The sequence below is a fragment of the Brachycentrus maculatus genome, unplaced genomic scaffold (genome assembly GCF_059751285.1).
Source record: "Brachycentrus maculatus isolate JH-2025_06_01 unplaced genomic scaffold, ASM5975128v1 h1tg000002l, whole genome shotgun sequence".
NCBI classification, from domain to species: domain Eukaryota; kingdom Metazoa; phylum Arthropoda; class Insecta; order Trichoptera; family Brachycentridae; genus Brachycentrus; species Brachycentrus maculatus.
This window is the reverse complement of record NW_028280757.1, coordinates 313128-331521: the sequence shown is the minus strand read 5'-3', so window position 1 is coordinate 331521 and position 18394 is coordinate 313128. Positions and strand designations below refer to the sequence as shown.

General features: G+C 33.4%; 2 protein-coding genes across 2 annotated transcripts; one reads left to right on the top strand and one right to left on the bottom strand.

Moving 5' to 3' along the window:
- Positions 1-933: 933 nt before the first annotated feature.
- On the bottom strand, positions 934-11585 carry LOC148314038 (NAD(P)H oxidoreductase RTN4IP1, mitochondrial-like). Its single transcript, XM_088256525.1, has 6 exons — positions 11170-11585; positions 8820-9028; positions 6966-7163; positions 5725-5837; positions 4172-4439; positions 934-1587 (listed from the first exon to the last, which is right to left on the bottom strand). The coding sequence occupies exons 1-6, from the start codon at positions 11420-11422 to the stop codon at positions 1474-1476; spliced, it is 1155 nt and encodes a 384-aa protein (XP_088112651.1). The 5' UTR covers positions 11423-11585; the 3' UTR covers positions 934-1473.
- Positions 11586-11785: 200 nt separating this feature from the next.
- On the top strand, positions 11786-15352 carry LOC148314037 (uncharacterized). Its single transcript, XM_088276506.1, has 5 exons — positions 11786-12115; positions 12234-12323; positions 13087-13232; positions 14666-14907; positions 15301-15352. Exons 1-4 carry the CDS (start codon positions 12055-12057, stop codon positions 14786-14788), a joined length of 420 nt encoding a protein of 139 aa, XP_088132632.1. The 5' UTR covers positions 11786-12054; the 3' UTR covers positions 14789-14907; positions 15301-15352.
- The last annotated feature ends 3042 nt before the right edge of the window (positions 15353-18394 follow it).

Below are 18394 nucleotides of genomic sequence, written 5' to 3'. Positions count from 1 at the left end.
AATAAAATATACTTTGTCACCTATTCACCGACACGCGGGAAACATGATACACGCGCCAAAGAAATGTCGACACGTGCAAAAGAGGTTAATAGATTTGTTCTATATTATTATCATTCATCGTTGGTTAACGATGAATATAGAGATTATGATATGTTCAACTCGACATTGTCACCACTGAGATCATTCAATCCCTTTAATGCCCTTAATCGCAATAAAATGATCCAAGCATCCGGCTGCACTAAGAGCCAGTCGTCATTTCATGCCTGTTTTTTTTTTTAGAATATATCGTGGGCATACTGGCAAAAAATGTTAAAACTCTAAAATCCTTATTATTTAAAGCTTTTTAGCCTGAATAAAATACCCGCTATTAAACATACAGTTGACTGTTCTTTTTAAACCACATAAATATAACATTTCAAACTACTTAGTGTATTTTGCCAGTTTATAGAACGTTGAAAACTTTATAATACTGCATCATTAAGTCAAAATTACATATTTTCTGAGTTACCGTAGAACGGGGCTACTTGAACTTTGATGTGTTACTCGAGCCCAGTACAAAAAAAGATTTAAATCTGTATTTGGTCTACAACAATGAACGTATAAGTGTCACCTGTCAGGGAAACAATGAATCATGTCGATACGTTCATTATTGTAGACCAAATACAGATCTTAATTTTTTTTTGTACTGGGCTCAAGTAACACATTAGAGTTCAACTAGCCCCGTTCTACGGTAATGTTTTTTGCCAGTACACTCACGATATATTGATTTTTTTTTGTTTGTTTTTTAGAAAATAATAAATTAGGAATTGAGGAGTGCTAAGGGTGAAATATAGGTTTCTTCTTTTCCTATACCTTTTCCATATCTAATCTGTAGATGCCGTAATAATAAAAGTAATTTAATTTTAAAATATGAAAATAAGTACAAAAATGTTATTTTAACAAAAACGTTTATTCAATAATTCATTTATACATACAATTTTATTTACACATGAAGTACATATTAATATACGTAATTATAAACTACATATACTTATTTTTAAAATCAAGATAATACAAAAATATATGCTCATAATGACTAGGTAATTAATAACAGGACTTAAAATTAATCAACATTGTTTTAATCACTTTTTTATTATAAGTACACTTTTTGACCTACCGGTTTTGATAAGAACCTTTTCATCATCAGGGTTTATTCAATTCTAAAACATTAAAATACTCAATTACACTCCCTCGAGTATTTTAATGTTTTTAATGTTTTAGAATTTAATAAACCCTGGTGATGACAAGGTTCTTGTCGAAACTGGTAGGTTAAAAAGTGTACTAATAATAAAAAATTAGTTAAAACACAGTTGTTTAATTTTATAAAGTTTATAAAATGTGCCACAAAGTATCTGCGAAAAAATTCAATAAATTAATAACAGGACTTAAAATGAAAGAATACTACTTATTATAAATGGGTAGGATTTATGATTATCACTGGTCAGCAATATCAATAATGATTTTCCCTCTGACGTGTCCTTTCTGCAATTTAGCATATGCTGCGGGAGCCTCAGAAAATTTGTAAACTTGATCAATAATTGGTTTCAGCTGCAACAAAAAAATGTGTTAAAAGAAAACAAACAAATGGTGATGTTGCAAAATTGCAAAGGTATTACATATATCGCTCACTCCTTTCAAGAACGTCATAAATAAAAAATCGACAATTTTCAGTTGTGCATGTTTTCGGAATGCTCAGAAAATGTACTACATCCCAACAAAATAGGCATATTTTTAACTTAATAATTACACGCTACAGGGCAGAAAGTGTTGTTTCTGCATTTTGAAAAAAGGTATTGTTAAATATTTTTTTTAATTATACTAAATATTTTTCAAATGGAGAAAAAACATTCAGGTTTTACCTAAAACGATCTGTTGCACAGTTAAAAGTTCAATAAGTGGCTTGATATTTATTTTTTATACATTTCATTATACATATTCTTACACTTAAAAACAATCTCCTGAATCAAGTTTTTTGATATTTGACGTTGTTGAAAGGAGTGAGCGATATGGTCCCATAGTAGCAGTGGCGTGTAGAGTTTTTAATCAGAGTAGGCAGTAGGGTTGGGTAAGGATAAGGTATAGTAGGCACTGGTCATGTTTCTATAAGGAACGTGAGTAATCCAGGGTCGGCACTGCTTTTCTGCCTATATAGAATGCACGCTTCTGCATGGTAGTGTAGTGGATTTTATATCAGAAGTTCATGATTTGATTTCCACTGAACTAGAACTGGTATTATATTTTCAATCACATACCGCTTACGTCTAAGGCTAAAAAATGATATCACAAATTGAAATAATTGTGTAATATCATAAGAAAACAAATTTTTGACATAACGCTTTGTATGGCTAATAGTTCTATATGTGTATAAATATTTTATTATAAAAGACAACCGTAGAACGGGGCTATTATTTAGATCTGTATTTGGTCTACAATAATGAACGTATCGACATGATTCATTGTTTCCCTGACGTATTGTCACGATACGTTCATTATTGTAGACCAAATACAGATTTAAATCTCTTTTTTGTACTGGGCTCAAGTAACACATCAAAGTTCAAGTACGTACCCGTTCTACGGTACTTCAGACAACTTTAACCATTTGTATTATTAGACAATATGGCAAAATATTATTATATGTATCCATTAAACTATCCAGGAATGAGTTTCTGTGGAAAAAAACGGTATCTGGGGGGTGATTTTTTTTTCATTTATTTAAAACTTTTTATGATGATACACGAGCGACATATTTTCTTGAATAAAAAAAATATTGAGACCAGTCTATTTGTTTTATATAAAAATTATCGGAGTTTCATTTCATGGGTTTTCTTTGACAGCATCATTACACACAAACTTTGTTTTTAAGTAAAATGTCATGGGTAAAACCAAAAAAATAATTTGAAGTGTGGTTTTAGTGTTAAAATACAACCACAGATGGCAGTACAAGTACCATTTTAGAAATGAATATCACCGGGCTTTAGTTATAAGCCTGGCCGTTCATGTACGCCCATACTCCTTTGAGGAAAGTTTTGTTTGGATGACTATGTATGCCCACACTCCCGGAGAGGTTAATTTAGGAAAAAAGAAAAAAAATCACAATTCAGTCAAAGTTCAAATTTAATCATTCAAACGATTATTCAGAATTCGACATGATTGGAAGAATATAACATAATTCTAGACCCTCCAATACTATTTTCGTACAAAACGTTAAAAAACAATTGCTTTATTTTTACGAAAATTGTTTACAAATTGATCATAATATGTATTAACCTTTTGCTTTTCAAAGTAAAAGAGGTGGGACAGGTACTACTTCCTTCCGCCTCCGTAGTGTAATGGCCAGCATGCTCGGATACCATGCTGGAGGTCTCGGGTTCGATTCCCAAGAGGGTCAAAATAAATATTAGTGAGATTTCAGTCTAAAATTTATTTAATATGACCCTGGACTGGTACCTAAAGCGGAAGGCTGATCACCTTTCCTTTGTGTATTTAACGTCAAGATATCATTGCTTCTATACGATGCAGTGCCCTATGCACCATTGGATGCAGATAAGCTTAAGTACTCTCTTATGGTAGAGAAAGTCCAAAAGAATTTTCTGAGGTATCTCTACTTTATTATCTTCGGCTCTACCCGACCAAGTTTCTCCAGGGTATGCTTGGTTATAATAGTTTAGAGACTAGAAGGAATGTGTATTTGATTACGCATTTTTTATCCATTGTTGCGCGGTATGATCGATGATCCTGAAATTATCCGGAACATTGGACTGAATGTTCCCGATAGTTACCTAAGACAGCGTCGAAATAGATTGTTTCACATTCCTATACACAGGACCAACCTGCCGATGGTTATGCCTCTAGGAAGAGCTACCGCTATGTTGAACAATATCTCATTGGATATTGATCTGTCCCATGTGTCTGAAGGAGTCTTCCGAAGCAGGATTCTTCTACACCTTTAGCAATAGTTCTTGCATATATTTGATTTTTTATGTATTTTTAATGTATACGATTAAAAAAATTTTTAGTTTGTAATGTACATATTAATTGAAATAAATAAATTGAAATAAGGGTTAAAAGAAGATTTGCATACCTAATTGATGATATCTAGTTCGAAATACTTTAAATAAATTTGCAAATTTACCTTCTTCGATTCTGCCAATTCCGAGAGATGCTCAATGCCACTTTCGGACGGGGTAAAGTAAGCCCATTTTACAACCCTTCCTTTCTTCAGGGCTTGAATGTTGGGGCAGATCAGATTGGTGGCGCTGGTGATGGTTCCGCGGATGAGCCCGAGAGAATCCAGGTTCTTCAGAAGCGGTGTCGTAAAGGTAACATAGTTTCTAAAGTCCCAATCGTGCTTAGTCGCATAGTCCGACCCCAGACCAGCGCAATCAAGTATCAAATCGTAACTGTAAAGATTAAAATTTCTTTTTACTCAATGTTTTACTAAGTAAATACTACTTTTTCTTAAAATCTACTGTGATACGTGTTTCGATGCATTCCGCATCATTTTCAAACACCGTATGTGAAGCTAATTCTAAATTTTAGAGTTGGGTCCTTGGGACGTTGAAGGTTGAATAGGGGGTAGTAGCTGTTTCTTAATTTTATCTATTTATTTAACTTTAATTTTAATTATTTGTTTTTATTTCTTATCGGTGGGAACATAAACAAAAGGGGGATGCTGTAGTCATTGTCATATTATTAATTATGGGTTTATTGTTATTTATATTTTTATGAATTTCTGTTGTTTCAAAACCTTGTAGTTTATGGCTTTTTGTATTAATTATTTTTAGGATTTCTACTAATGATAATATCATTTAATAGATAATGATCACAAATTTAACCACAATAATTTGTCACAGTAAATTTTAAGAAATAGTGGTATTGACTTAGTAAAACATGAATTAAAAATGGATAGATTTTACCACAAAGTGACTGCCGAATCAATTAATGAAACTATAATTTATAACTGGCTTATGAACAATACAGCAGCAGAAAGGAGAAAAATTGGCAAAATGGTTTGATAACATTAAGAAAGTGGCAGGCCTGCACTGGAATAGAGTCGTATCCAACGGAGAACTGTAGAAGTCCAAGAGGGAAGCCATTATTCAATACTGGACACAAGAAGAAGGCTGAAGTAACTTAATAGGTTCATGTCACAGTAAATTACTTATATTATTTTATTTAAAACAAAAACAATATTGGTATTAGAAGTAGTTGGTTGTGAATTTCCAATTACTGTAAAAAAAGTGGTAAAACTTAAATTTTATATAATTTATATTTGAAACACAACTTTGTGATTTTCCATTTTATAATTTAAATGTAGCTTTGTTTTAAAATCACTATAAATATTCTATAATAACTTAATTGTAATGTCTACAGGTTTCGAAGCTAACCGCTTCTTTATTAGTATTAATCAGTCTTGATAAAGAAGCGATTAGCTTCGAAACCGGTAGACATTATAATTAAATATAATAAAATATTTATAGTGATTTTAAAACAATGTTACACTTAAATTTTATTATCATACAAATCTTCACATCTCAAGATGGAATATTGATATTTTTGCATGAATTTGCAAACACATGAGGTTAGCGGATTGTATAAGGGCTGTCAAATATAGAACTAACTTAGGGTTTGAACAAGCAAAGTTCTACTAAATTACAAATATTTTTTTATTCATTCAAATCCTACCGTCCATTATCAGCAACAATTTGACCAAAGTTTGGATCAGTGTAATCCAACACTACATCGGCTCCGAGTCCTTCAACTAATGGGACTGCGTCGGGAGCACAAGTTGCCGCAACCTACGTAAAAATATCACATAAACATTATTTTATATGTACATTTTGTTATTTTTCACAAATGGTGATGAAATATTACGAGTAAATATAGTAATAAGTAATGAGCAAAAAATTATATGTGATTTTATATTCAAGAATTCATCACAGTTGTTGCATTATGCGGAGGGCGTAATAATGAGCTTATTTTAATTAACACATTGTTATTGGGTGTTTTTTTTTTATCCATCCCGACCCTAATTATAGACACAGATTATAGACAGTTAGCTGCCCGACCCCAAGTAACCGCAAATCCAATTCTCATCTGTACAATGTTTTTTTGAAAATTTCATGATCTACCAAAAGTAAACAAATGAACGCTTTTAAGCATCTCCCGCTCTCTACCAATACATAGTATGTAAAAGAGGCCTTTGAGCATTTCCTGCAAACAATGTGTTAAAAAATACAAAGCATGTGTTTTAAAAATAGTAACAACTAAAATTATTAAGGAAATTATTTTTTTAGGCATATATGTTTATAAATATATTTTTAAAATTCTTACCTAGAAAAAAAAAATCCTTTAACCACCCTTATTAATTCCTCTCCTTTCCTTTTCCTTCTTGCTAAATCTATTATTTTATATAATACCCTTTTTTTGTTTTTTGTTTAATCTTTGAATGTTTTTTAATAGTTTTATAACATAAATGTGGAATTGTTTAGTTGGCTTTTTTTTAACGTAACTATTTTTTGTTAATGTAATGTAATGTTTATTATTGTTAATGTAACTATTGTTTTTATATCATTTTTTTATATGTAAGCTGTACAATTCCAAAATAAATAAAATAAAATAAAATATATAAAATTAGATAACATGTCACACTAATTAAAAAATAAAAATCCAGCTAAGCATAATATTTCTTGTGGCAGCATTTTGTATATATGCAATCTTTGGAACAGTCAGTATCATAAAAATATTCAATACATTTGAAATATTATTTTCCATTTAGTGAAAATTTTCTATTTTCCTTCTTGGGGGATTTAGGATATGCAAATTATGATTTGAGCATAATATCATTAGATTCAGGGAGAGAAAAAAAGAAAAAAAAAAAGGATGTCATTCAATAAATGTTACATATTTAAAAGTCAAAATAACACCTTAGCATTTCCCGCCTTGAGCAGTTGCACAGCCGAAGTCCCAACTCCTCCCGAGGCCCCCAACACGAGAGCTCTGAGGCCCGACATATCCTTCATGTTGAGGTTAGCACTCCATCTGAGGCCAGAGTACGCGGTAAGGCCAGCGTACAGCACGCCAGCCGCCTCGTGCATAGTCAAGGCATCGGGCTTCGGAGCTACCTGGAATTGATATGATGAATCATTTTACATAATTTTGAGTGTGTCCAAATACTTGTTCACAAATCTGGATTATCTCCAATTGCAGGAACTATTTTTCATATTATTTTTTGACATCTCAACTAAGATGAAGAAGAATAAGAAAGTCTGGACCTCACATACAAATGAAAGAGCTTCTTTTCATCTCACCAATAGATGTCTCTAGTGAAATTCTAATGATTCAAGCATAATGTTTCGAAATTGGATCATACATATAGAACTTCCAAGAATGTGAGTAGTGTTTGAGTAGGGTTATCAATAATGGGTAGAGTGGTGAATGTTACACGTGTGTAAAGTGATCAATTAAACCAGCCTATGACGGTCGCAAGCCACAGAAATGCTCAGACTTCCATAGTCTTTTTCATCTTTGTTAAGATGTCGAAAAATAATATTAATCATTTTAATAATAAATAAACATGAACATATCAATATTTATCAATCAAGCAATTTAAATCTGATATGTTGTGAATCATTTTTTGTACAGAATGACAAAAAATTGAAAAAAAAGATTGTAATAATAGGGGATTGCCACTGATAATGTACAGTGTGATTCATTTAATAAATGCAATGTATAGATTAATCAGCTTGTTGCTGATAACGAAAAAAGTCAGTGATTAGCTTTAAAATATGAAATGTTATTATTTTATTAAAAATGGTGATTTAACCCATCCGTGTATCAGCTTTTCCAAAGAAAATATGTACACATATAAACTAATTAAATTTATCCCTAAAAGTAAAAAAGTTGCCCCACCTGGAGGGGGGGTGACATGGTTTGTCAAACAATGACGCGCTAATATTTTGTACCTGATAAAACGAGAAAAAAATATAGAAATAATATTTTAATGCAGAAAAAAGGTAGCACACACTAAACAGATCGATTTTTGTGGTATAAATCAGTCCAAGAAATCATGACACACACTTGTGATTCATACTTTTGAAACGTCAAAGGTGTTCGAATTTGACCGAGTTGTAAAAATAAACTGTCTTAAAAATTAAAACTATTACTGTTTTACCTATCAATAAGGTACATAAAACTATTACGTACATATTTTATCAAATGTCTGGATCAAAATTAAGATAAATTGACAAGAAAACTTGAAAAAATAACTCAGTTAAATATTACGCCTGCGATGTAAAGTTTTGAGTTTAAACTGATTTTTGTTCATATTTTAATCAAAAAGATAAATCTATACTTACAGGGACATCTTTGGTCAAGTGCCATAAATACATTTGTACAAAAATAATAAGAAATAATGCATTACCAAAAGTTTTCTTTACTGATTTGCAAATATCACACTAAGGGTGATGACTGACCGGAGCCATTTCATCGTAACGTGTTACGTTACGATGCGAGCATTCGTATAGTCAGTACAGCGAGCCGAGCGCTCCATCCATAGTTTTGGATGCTCGCTGATGCTCGCCGCGAGCAATGTTATAGAGCAGTCACCACCCTAAGGTATCTTTATGATATAAACTACCCACGGCGGAGGTGTGGCTCAACCGACAACATTTGGCGGCCGGTAAAATATTCTAAGGCGCCATATCTTGGCGGCTGATATGCCAATGGGTTAAAAAAAGACTTATGGCAATCAAGCTTCAAATTGTGTATATGTATATTACCAACTTTCTGTTGACTATGACGTACTCAGCATGGCAACCTTGTTCGTGAACCGGGATAACGCCCCAGACTTGAGTGCCTACAGGAATGCTGTTGGTGCTGCCTAATCCCTTGGACACAACAATTCCTGTGAAATCCCTTCCCATTGTCAGAGGAAATTCTATGTTATCCATTTTTCTCATCAGATTCAATGCCGTCGACCCAAATCCACCTGTAACAATAATAAATAAGCAGTAAATCTTGTTCTCACTGTGCCAGTCCTTGCCGAAGATTATTAATCTTATTTTTTGCTATGTTCGCTCCCTAGGTGGAGCATATGGCCAACACGAGACGTCTCCAAGACACTCTGTTTATATTTATTGGCTTCCTCCCAGGTATATCCAGCATTCCCAAGTTCCGCTGAGTATAGTTGGTGAATGGTTGTCAGCGGTCTTCCTGGGTGCCAGAATTCTCGGGGTTGGAAGGTTAATTCTCTCAGGTCATACATACCACTTTACACCCAGTATTCGCCTTAGGCACCTTTTTTCAAAATGTTGTCTGTAACCGCTCTAAACAGCAACAAAGTACTATAGTAGAACAACTCCCTCAAGTTTTTAAGGATATACAACTTGTTCTTATGCTGAGTTTATTTTGTAAAATTATACATGCTATGTGTAATTTTGTGTTTTTTTTTGTTTTTGTTTTCTCCCCTCGTAAAATGGCCATAATACTCTTGCTTGAAATACTTGAAAGCGGTCAGGTCAGGAGTCGGAATAATCAGCGGATATGTTTGAGGAGATCCATGAATTTTTAAGAGGTGAAGAATGTTTTCAAAGACAGAGTAGTGTGGCATTCTAGTCTCTTTGCCTACCCCTGAAGAAGCAGCGTGATGGTTAGTTACTTTAGTTATCTTCTTCTTCTTCTTCTAACCCTTATCCGCACACAATAGTGCATAGGGCACTGCATCACATTGAAGCAGTGTTATCTTGATTGTTACTTACACGAAGGCAAGGTGATCACTCCAGCGCTTCTGGGTGACCAGTCCAGGGTAATATTAAATAAATATTAGTGTGTAAAATCAGTAATACTTAGTTTCACTCGCCCTGGAAATTGAACCCGGGACCTACAGCACGGTAGCTAAACACGCTACCCATTACACCACGGAGGCGGACTTCAGTGTCTATAACTTGAATCTGTTTTCTTAAAGCATCTTTGTTTCATTAAACCATGATAATTTGAGCTTTCTTTTATAGCACAACGTTTCTAATGGTATCTTTGTGGTTTTAACAAGTGGCAAAATGTTTGTGGTAGCTTGGGTGACAGTCCACCTTTTGACGTCATACAGAGTACTAGTACATAAAATTACATTAACATAAAAAATATTATACATGTCTCACAGAGACAAGAAAGGGAATATTAAAGTCTTTGGGGATGTACGGGGGTTACTACTTGTCCTCGGCTGAATAAGTTAAGTGGTTACTTTATACACTTGTAATGTTCAGTATCCCATCAAATATCTTCCTCTCCTTAATCCAAGAATTTGGAGGGCAAGACTGATCAACTAGCCTTTATATAATTAATGAACAAGTAAACACTGTGTCAAACCGATTCAGTGTTGCCATATGCCAAACCAAAAAATCTGAATCAAACAGTCTAGAAATCTGTATAAAATCTGTATAGAATCAATAACCCAAAATATAAAATTTATTTTTATACACTTTTTTACTAATTTTAGAAATCAAATCCTTTTCTGTTTTTAGTTAGTAGCATGGATCATTGTAGTTGTTTTGATAGTAATAATCCTTCTAACGTTTCAGTACTTATTATCAAATGTTAATCATGCTCGAATCTATACATATTTTCATTCTTCTGTTTTATCATATACTATGTCCAATTCCAAAAATCTGTATAAAACTAAAAGTACTACCTAAGAGTAAAATCTGTCATCTGTAAGGCCAGCCTAAAATCTGTATCAATACAGATAAATCTGTATATATGGCAACACTGAACTGATCCAGTGCCGTATTCACCTTCTTAGTAAGGATAACTAAGAAAATGCAAGTGAAATAAGAATACATTTGGTAAGTGAAGCGAGAAGGGACATTATATGGGGCGAATTAGCAGCGTCACAAACTACTTTTGAAAAATATTTGATATCTGCAAATTCGTCCCATCTAACGACAGTATAATAGAATAAAGGTTACTGTTTGCCTTGTCTAATTTAATATCCTTAATATAATATTTTACTCAGTAATTTAATATTACTTTTTTTTTAATCCAATAGGAAACAAGAGACTTTCTATTGAACTGTGATTGGAAAATAACAAATAATTTGTATGCAATGTTATTAGTATAATGATGATCATAACTTACCAATCATTTCAACGTCGATTGGATTTACTGAAGAAGCCTGTACTTTGACGAGAACGTCGTCTGGATTCGAAATACAGGGAATTCTGGTATGCTGTGATAATTTTAGCTCATCCAAGTTTCCATAAGAATGAATTTGCCAGGATAACATTTTGTCTTGGTTTTTCTCATGTACGGCATGAGAAATACTTCTGGGGTAAATCCTCTTAATTGAACGATGATTATTAAAAATTCTTGATACAATGCGCAGCGCCATATTGATTTTTTAAAATTAAAATTATCACCAGCGCTTGAAAAAAAGAGATCGAAGTCTTTCTGATCCAAACGCAAAACTTCCACAAACTTCCGAAGACGAAAGTTTGACAGCTATTTATATTTTGCGGAAAATCAAAGTGAAAAATATTTACGTTTTTAATGTTGCCATATAGAATTACTTTCATAGTCCGCATTTAAAATTGGTAGGTACCTAGATTTCCAGTTTCATAATTTTAAAATCATTATATGGATACTTGCGAGAGTGGCTAGTACATAATAAGTTTAAAACATGAGTAAATTCCTAAAAAAACTTTTCGTTGTTTCACGTAGACTCCGAACGTGATGTAAACAACAAAACTATTTTTTTCATTTGGCAATTATAAGGCATTAGCCAAAGAGATTTACCGTATAATTTTTTTATATAAACCAACAGCTGTCAAATGTCGAAAACCATTCACCCGACGTAACCTCAATCTTATACTATTTCTTTCGATTATTGATTTCATTACTTAGTGTTTCGCCATGTTATCTCGTGGATGCAGTTGTTAATTCCGTTTAAGTTGATTTATATAACATTTACAGTTTTTATCTCCTTGTGAGAATGGTGAAAATATTCATTATTTAAATATTATAATGTCGTCGGCCTTATTGAGGAAAGCACTAGAAATTGTCGAGGCAGATCCGAAACTTCGAGGTGATTATCAAATTATTTTATTTGCAAACATGTTTTTTATTGATATTTAAGGGACTAATATGTTCTTTTTTTAAGTATTTTATGTTGTTTTTGTTAAATTTAGCCATTCATGTTTTAGGACAGAACAAAAAGAAGAGTAAAGGCGTATTTGATTTGATTCCCGCTAATCATAGAAATATCAAAACCGTCGGAAAGGGTGGCAAAATAGGTACCTAATTATTGTTTATTACGCTTATTTTAGTGCTAGAACTTGACGCTTGATGGGCTTTTAATAATGATACCTAATACATTTGAACTACACCTGGATATACCCTTAGAGAACCTATATAACTTGTAAGAGGAGTCTTTTATTTTCTTTTGTTAGTAACCTCTAATACAGGTAATCCTCAATCAGCACATTTCACCGACTCTACTAGCTACTATTCCATTTTTTTAAAGAATAAACATCTATGATGATCAAAGGTGTTTTATTACAGTCTACAGCTATACCAAACTTCTCCTATCTATTGATATTTTTTATTATCTATAATAATAATAATAATATGTTATAAGTTGAAAAAAAACCACCATTTTTTCTTTGTTTTGATAGCATTCCTTCACTCGGAGCTCACATAGAAAACAAGTTAACATCACAACAATAAGATGCTGTGTCCTTTACACCATCTGAGTGGGAATAATGTTTCAAAACTGAATTGTTTACCTCCCCAATCGTAAATGACTTGTATTTTCATTAAATCAATCTGATTATCCAAAATATTTCTTTCTGTCATGTTAACAATGCTTTTTAAATTCATAAAAGTGATATTTGATGTTCCAGCCTTTTAGCTAATGCACACAGAAATCCAAATTGCTAGTTTTGTATTTTTTTTCAAATTACAATTGAATTTTCTTGGGATCGCTGCATAATGTTGAATGTATATGCCCATTCCGACTAGTTTTTTTTTTGACAGTATATGTCTTTATTTTTTTAGAAAAGCGAGCAGTTTTTAACATTGGCGATCTAAGCTCTAAAAGGAATAAGAAGGTATTCAAAAACCCCAATACAACACTCGAAGAGAATTTGAAGAAACTTGGTGTTTTGGCCAGTTCCAGCATCAACGAAGATATTGCAGAGAAGGTTAATTATGTTTTACATAATTAAAACTCATTACCGATGACCGATGTAGGATAGATGTTCGAATATGGATACAAGGAATGAATGCAAGCTTGAGATAAGCGTTATCAATTGATATTATTTATATTCAAAGCATTTACTTTGTGGTCAAACATTTTAATTGATATTAGTAATGTTAGTAAATAACCACTCACCGACTACTTCTGTCTACCGGTTTCGAGACGTACCCGTCTCTTCGTCAGGACATACACTACAATTTAACAATCATGCGAACAACACTACACCACACCCACTTAGTACTATTCACATACACTATCACTACACATGCAAAACATGCAGAGCGAGTTGTTAGTCCCACCATGCTTTTGGGAAACTGATGTTTCCCAAAAGCATGGTGGGACTAACAACTCGCTCTGCATGTTTTGCATGTGTAGTGATAGTGTATGTGAATAGTACTAAGTGGGTGTGGTGTAGTGTTGTTCGCATGATTGTTAAATTGTAGTGTATGTCCTGACGAAGAGACGGGTACGTCTCGAAACCGGTAGACAGAAGTAGTCGGTGAGTGGTTATTTACTAACATTACTAATATCAGTTATCAATTGAATTCAGAAAGGTGTGTTGAGATGGTTTTGGACATGTGAATTGAATAAGCAAAGAAAGAAGATCACAAATTTATCTTACGGTTCTTTCCTCATTCATCCAAACCATCTCAATATTCTTTTCTTAATTTATCAATAATGCTTATCGAATTAATTCTTATATCCAAGAATTAGAAAGCCAGGACTAATCACATTGCGTTTTTGTGATTGGTGTACAAGTTGAACCACGTTGATCCAATGCGGTTTTCTATGGACCATTTGTGATGTCAAAGAAAAAAGAAGATGGTACAAAGTGCAGGACTGGGATGAAATTAAAATTGACAGGATTGCACTTTGTCTTCATGAGAAACATGTACAAGGTGTCGATGAATGTAAACACATTGTGTGCTGGATACGCTTAAGCGTCTTTAACATACTGTTGGTAGAGAGCGGGAGATGTTTATAGGCGTTCTATTTGCGTACTTTTGGTACTACGCGAGATGCCAAAAAATATTGTACAGATAGGAGTTGGGTTTGCAGTTAGTTGTGATTGGTATATGACCCGAATTAGTATACTAATTAGGGTCGGGGTGGATGAAAAAACCGCTCGACAACAATGCGTTAAAAGAGAAAAATTAACATTTTGAGTGTGTCCAAATACTTATCTATCTCCAATTACAGGAGTTATTTTCATATTATTTTTTGACATCTCATCAAAGATGAAGACTTCCATATTCTTCTTCATCTTTGATGAGATGTCAAAAAATAATATGAATTTATATATGTTTGATTTATATATTATACATGTAAAAAATTATATATAGGTTCTTATCGAAATTATAATTCTTCTTGTTTTAGATTGTCAAGCGTGCCAGATCCGGCAAGCCTCTGATTGAGATTGAAGAAGAGAAAGAGGACGAAGGGACCGTTTTTACGGAAGAAGATTTTCAAAAGTTTGAAAAGGAATATTTCTGCTCTTAAATTATCAATGACTTTATCCACTGCACTCCTTGGGAAACTTGTACTCACCGCTGCAATTTTGGTTTTCTCTTATTTTGTTATTTGGCTGACTATTCTGCCTTTCACGGAGTTGGAAGAAGGTAATTGTATTTAAGTTTTTTCAATATTTCTAATGAACAATAGAAGTTTCATCTCAAGTTGAAACATATATAATATCTACAACATTTTGAGTGTGTCCAAATACTTGTTCTCAAATCTGGATTATCTCCAATTATTGGAGTTTTTTTTCATATTATTTTTTAACATCTCATCAGAGATGAAGAAGAATATGGAAGTCTGGGCATTTACGGGGCTGTAATGCAATGTGTATGTTCAATAATGGTGAACGTTACACAGGTGTATATGAAGTGATCACTTAGCCAGGCAAATGCCAGATTGTAAGCCCTGGATTGCCTAGGCTCCATCGTCTTTAGTTTAAATATGATATCAAAAATAAGCAAATAATTCCATTTAATGTTAAGATTTTTTTTCAGACCATTGGCTCTACAAAGGTTTTATGGACCGCAACATTGCTCTACTGATCACCTTTGGAGTTTCATATTTGTTGGGTCATTAATGGGATTCACCCTGTATCATATTTACCAATATTGTTAGCTCTGAAGGTAATATACCCCCTTTTTTTCCATATTTTCAAGACGCATAAAGTTTTCCATGTAGCTATATGTACTAATTAATAGAGGAACCCAGAGACAACACTGATGTTTTTCTCTGATCTAAAAATATATATGTGACATCCCTTGGAGTGAATGATATCAAAATTTGAATATGTGTGATGTTAAAAAGGTTTCCCATGTAGCTATACTAATAAAAAGAGGAACCCAGAGACAGCACTGATGTTTTTTTTGATCTGCAAATATATACATATGTGACATTCATTGGAGTGAATGATAGCAAAATTTGAATATGTGTGATGTTAAGAAGCAGATTTAGGTCATGCTTTCAATGCATTTTAGTTGTGTAGTGCATATTGGAGTGCACATTTCATAGTTGGTTCAAACATATTATTGTAGGTCCTTTTAATAATTTGCTAAATTTGTTCTATTCGTGTATATGTATATCGTAGTCATACAGGAGAAAGTGATCAAGTGCATTTTTTTACAAAAACGTGATCATTGACTATTTGATATCTTTCTTGCTTAATATTGCCCTGAAAACATCCCAAAGGATTTTAAACTTGGAAGTATAATATATTGACTTGTTAAAAATTGATGTTATTTTCTTGCCAAGCAAAAGTGACTTAACCTGTTAACCGGGAGTTAACTTTTTAATTACGCAACATACAATGGGCGAGAACTTTTTTACTTGGAATGTCAGTATGTCACGCCCGGTGGACGTGATTTTATATATTTTATTTATCTTTAAAATAAATCAAAAGACTGAAATATATATTTTTTCATTTATTTTTCTATAACTCGCAAAGGAAAAAACAAAATTACAAACAAATAGAAAATAATTCATGTCGAAACATGTATGGATGACTAATTATCTTTGTTGTTCGAAAATATAGGTCCCGCCCGTTCCAGGGCGCAACATATATTTACAGGACGTATTCATATGTCCTACCTGTTGAAAGTGACTTATTGATGAATGTTAGCAAATCTAAGATTATGGTTTTTGAAAGAGAAGAATGCAGATCTGAATGTGAAATATTGGTAAACGGAGAGATTCTGGAACAGGTAGATGATTTCGTTTATTTGGGTAGTATGTTTTCTAGGGATGGAAAGATTGATAAAGATATAGAAAGGAGAGTGAATGCTGGGAACAAAGTGAACGGTGCACTGAAATCAGTTATAGCAAATAAAAACCTATCAGCGGAAGCTAAACTGGCAGTGCACAACGGAGTCCTGGTTCCAACTCTAATGTATGGAAGTGAAACATGGAGTTGGCAAAAGAAGGATGAAAGTAGACTGAATGCAGTCGAAATGCGATCTCTCAGAAGAATGTGTAACAAAACGATGTATGATAGATGTGCGAATAGTGAAATAAGGAAAGAATGCAAAGCTGAGATAAGCATTATCGATAAAATTAAGAAAGGTGTGTTGAGATGGTTTGGACATGTAGAACGAATGAGTGAGGAAAGAACGGTAAAACAAATTTATGAGGCGAATGTTAGCGGGAAAAGAAGCAGAGGAAGACCGAGAAAAACATGGCACGATCAGGTATGCCAAATACTTGAAAGTGGTCAGGTTAGGAGTCGTAACAATCGGCGGGTATGTATGAGGAGATGCATGAACGTGGAAGAGGCGAAGAATGTTTGCAAGGACAGAGTGGTGTGGCGCTCTATTCTCTCTGCCTACCCCTGCGGGGAAGCGGCGTGATGGTTAGTTAGTTAGTTAGTTACCTGTTGTCGATATTATTTACGTTTGACGTATTTATACGTTCTGCCCTGTTAACAGGTTAAATAGCCCTCCTGAATATTTTGCGTTTTGGTAGTTGGTCACTTTCTCCTGTACGACTACGATATGTTGATATTAATCATATTTTTATGTGTAGGTACTGAATACATATATGTCTATATGAAACGCACACAGCATGTTCATGGGTAGAACATGTTCATTACATGTCATCCGAACAATCCAAATACCTTATTTATAGAGTCAATCAAAAGCTGAAATATTACTTTATTACCATACATATTATTATTATTAGTCTGATTGCGAGACTAATCTTATTAGTCTATTGATATTATGAAAATTATATACAAGTATATATAAATATCATGTTTATTAATGTGTCGATTAGTTGTCTGTCTCAAAACACTGATAACCTACTTACATTAGTAATTCTCTCATCAATTCTGTAATTCTCTTATAGGAAGATGTCTGCGCAAGATAAGTGGCTCGTTGTCGGCATTACGGGAGTGACGTGCGGAGGAAAAACTTCGCTAGCCAATAAGATAAAGAATAAATTCGAAGAGTGTGTCATTATAAGTCAGGACAATTACTTCTACCCGGATGACAGCCCGAACCATGTGAAGGTGCAAAATTTGGACCATAATAATTATGACATCCTATCCTCCCTGGATATGGAGAGAATGCTCGAAGACGTGATGAAAATATTGAATTCCAAAAATCCCAACGGTCAGCCGAACCAAAATAACAATATGACCGAGCATCTGAACATTTTGGTCATTGAGGGGTTCAGCATTCTGAACTATAAGCCCGTCGCTGATCTGTGTGATCTTAAATACCGAATAACTTTAGCGAAGGCCGAGTGCATCGAACGTAGATCCAAGAGAGTCTACGACCCGCCCGACATTCCAGGTTACTTTGATTTGTGCGTGTGGCCGGAGTATTTGAAGTATAATGTGGAACTAATGGTGCAAGAAGATATCATTACCCTCCAAGGAACGGATGAAAATTTGCATGAGAGTGTTTTATCAGATATTGTACATAATTTAATGGAGAAATAAATATTTTTTACTGTATTCTTCCATGTAAAATGTTTTTCAATACAAATTATCCTTTTCCCTCTAAGATTATCCATTTAAAATGTTTACAAATCCTTGTTTTTTTTTGTATTTCCGTTGTGAAAATATCTGTAAAATAAAGCAAAGGTGTATTGGGA

Bases quoted from the DNA above. Each gene is read 5' to 3' on its own strand.
- LOC148314037 (XM_088276506.1), top strand. From the start codon at position 12,055: ATGTCGTCGGCCTTATTGAGGAAAGCACTAGAAATTGTCGAGGCAGAT. The intron at 12,116-12,233 runs GTGATTATCAAA...TTCATGTTTTAG, and splicing joins GGCAGATCCGAAACTTCGAG to GACAGAACAAAAAGAAGAGT. The intron at 13,233-14,665 runs GTTAATTATGTT...TTCTTGTTTTAG, and splicing joins ACGAAGATATTGCAGAGAAG to ATTGTCAAGCGTGCCAGATC.
- LOC148314038 (XM_088256525.1), bottom strand. From the start codon at position 11,422: ATGGCGCTGCGCATTGTATCAAGAATTTTTAATAATCATCGTTCAATT. The intron at 9,029-11,169 runs GTAAGTTATGAT...TTATTGTTACAG, and splicing joins AATCGACGTTGAAATGATTG to GTGGATTTGGGTCGACGGCA. The intron at 4,440-5,724 runs GTAGGATTTGAA...TAATCTTTACAG, and splicing joins ATTGTTGCTGATAATGGACG to TTACGATTTGATACTTGATT.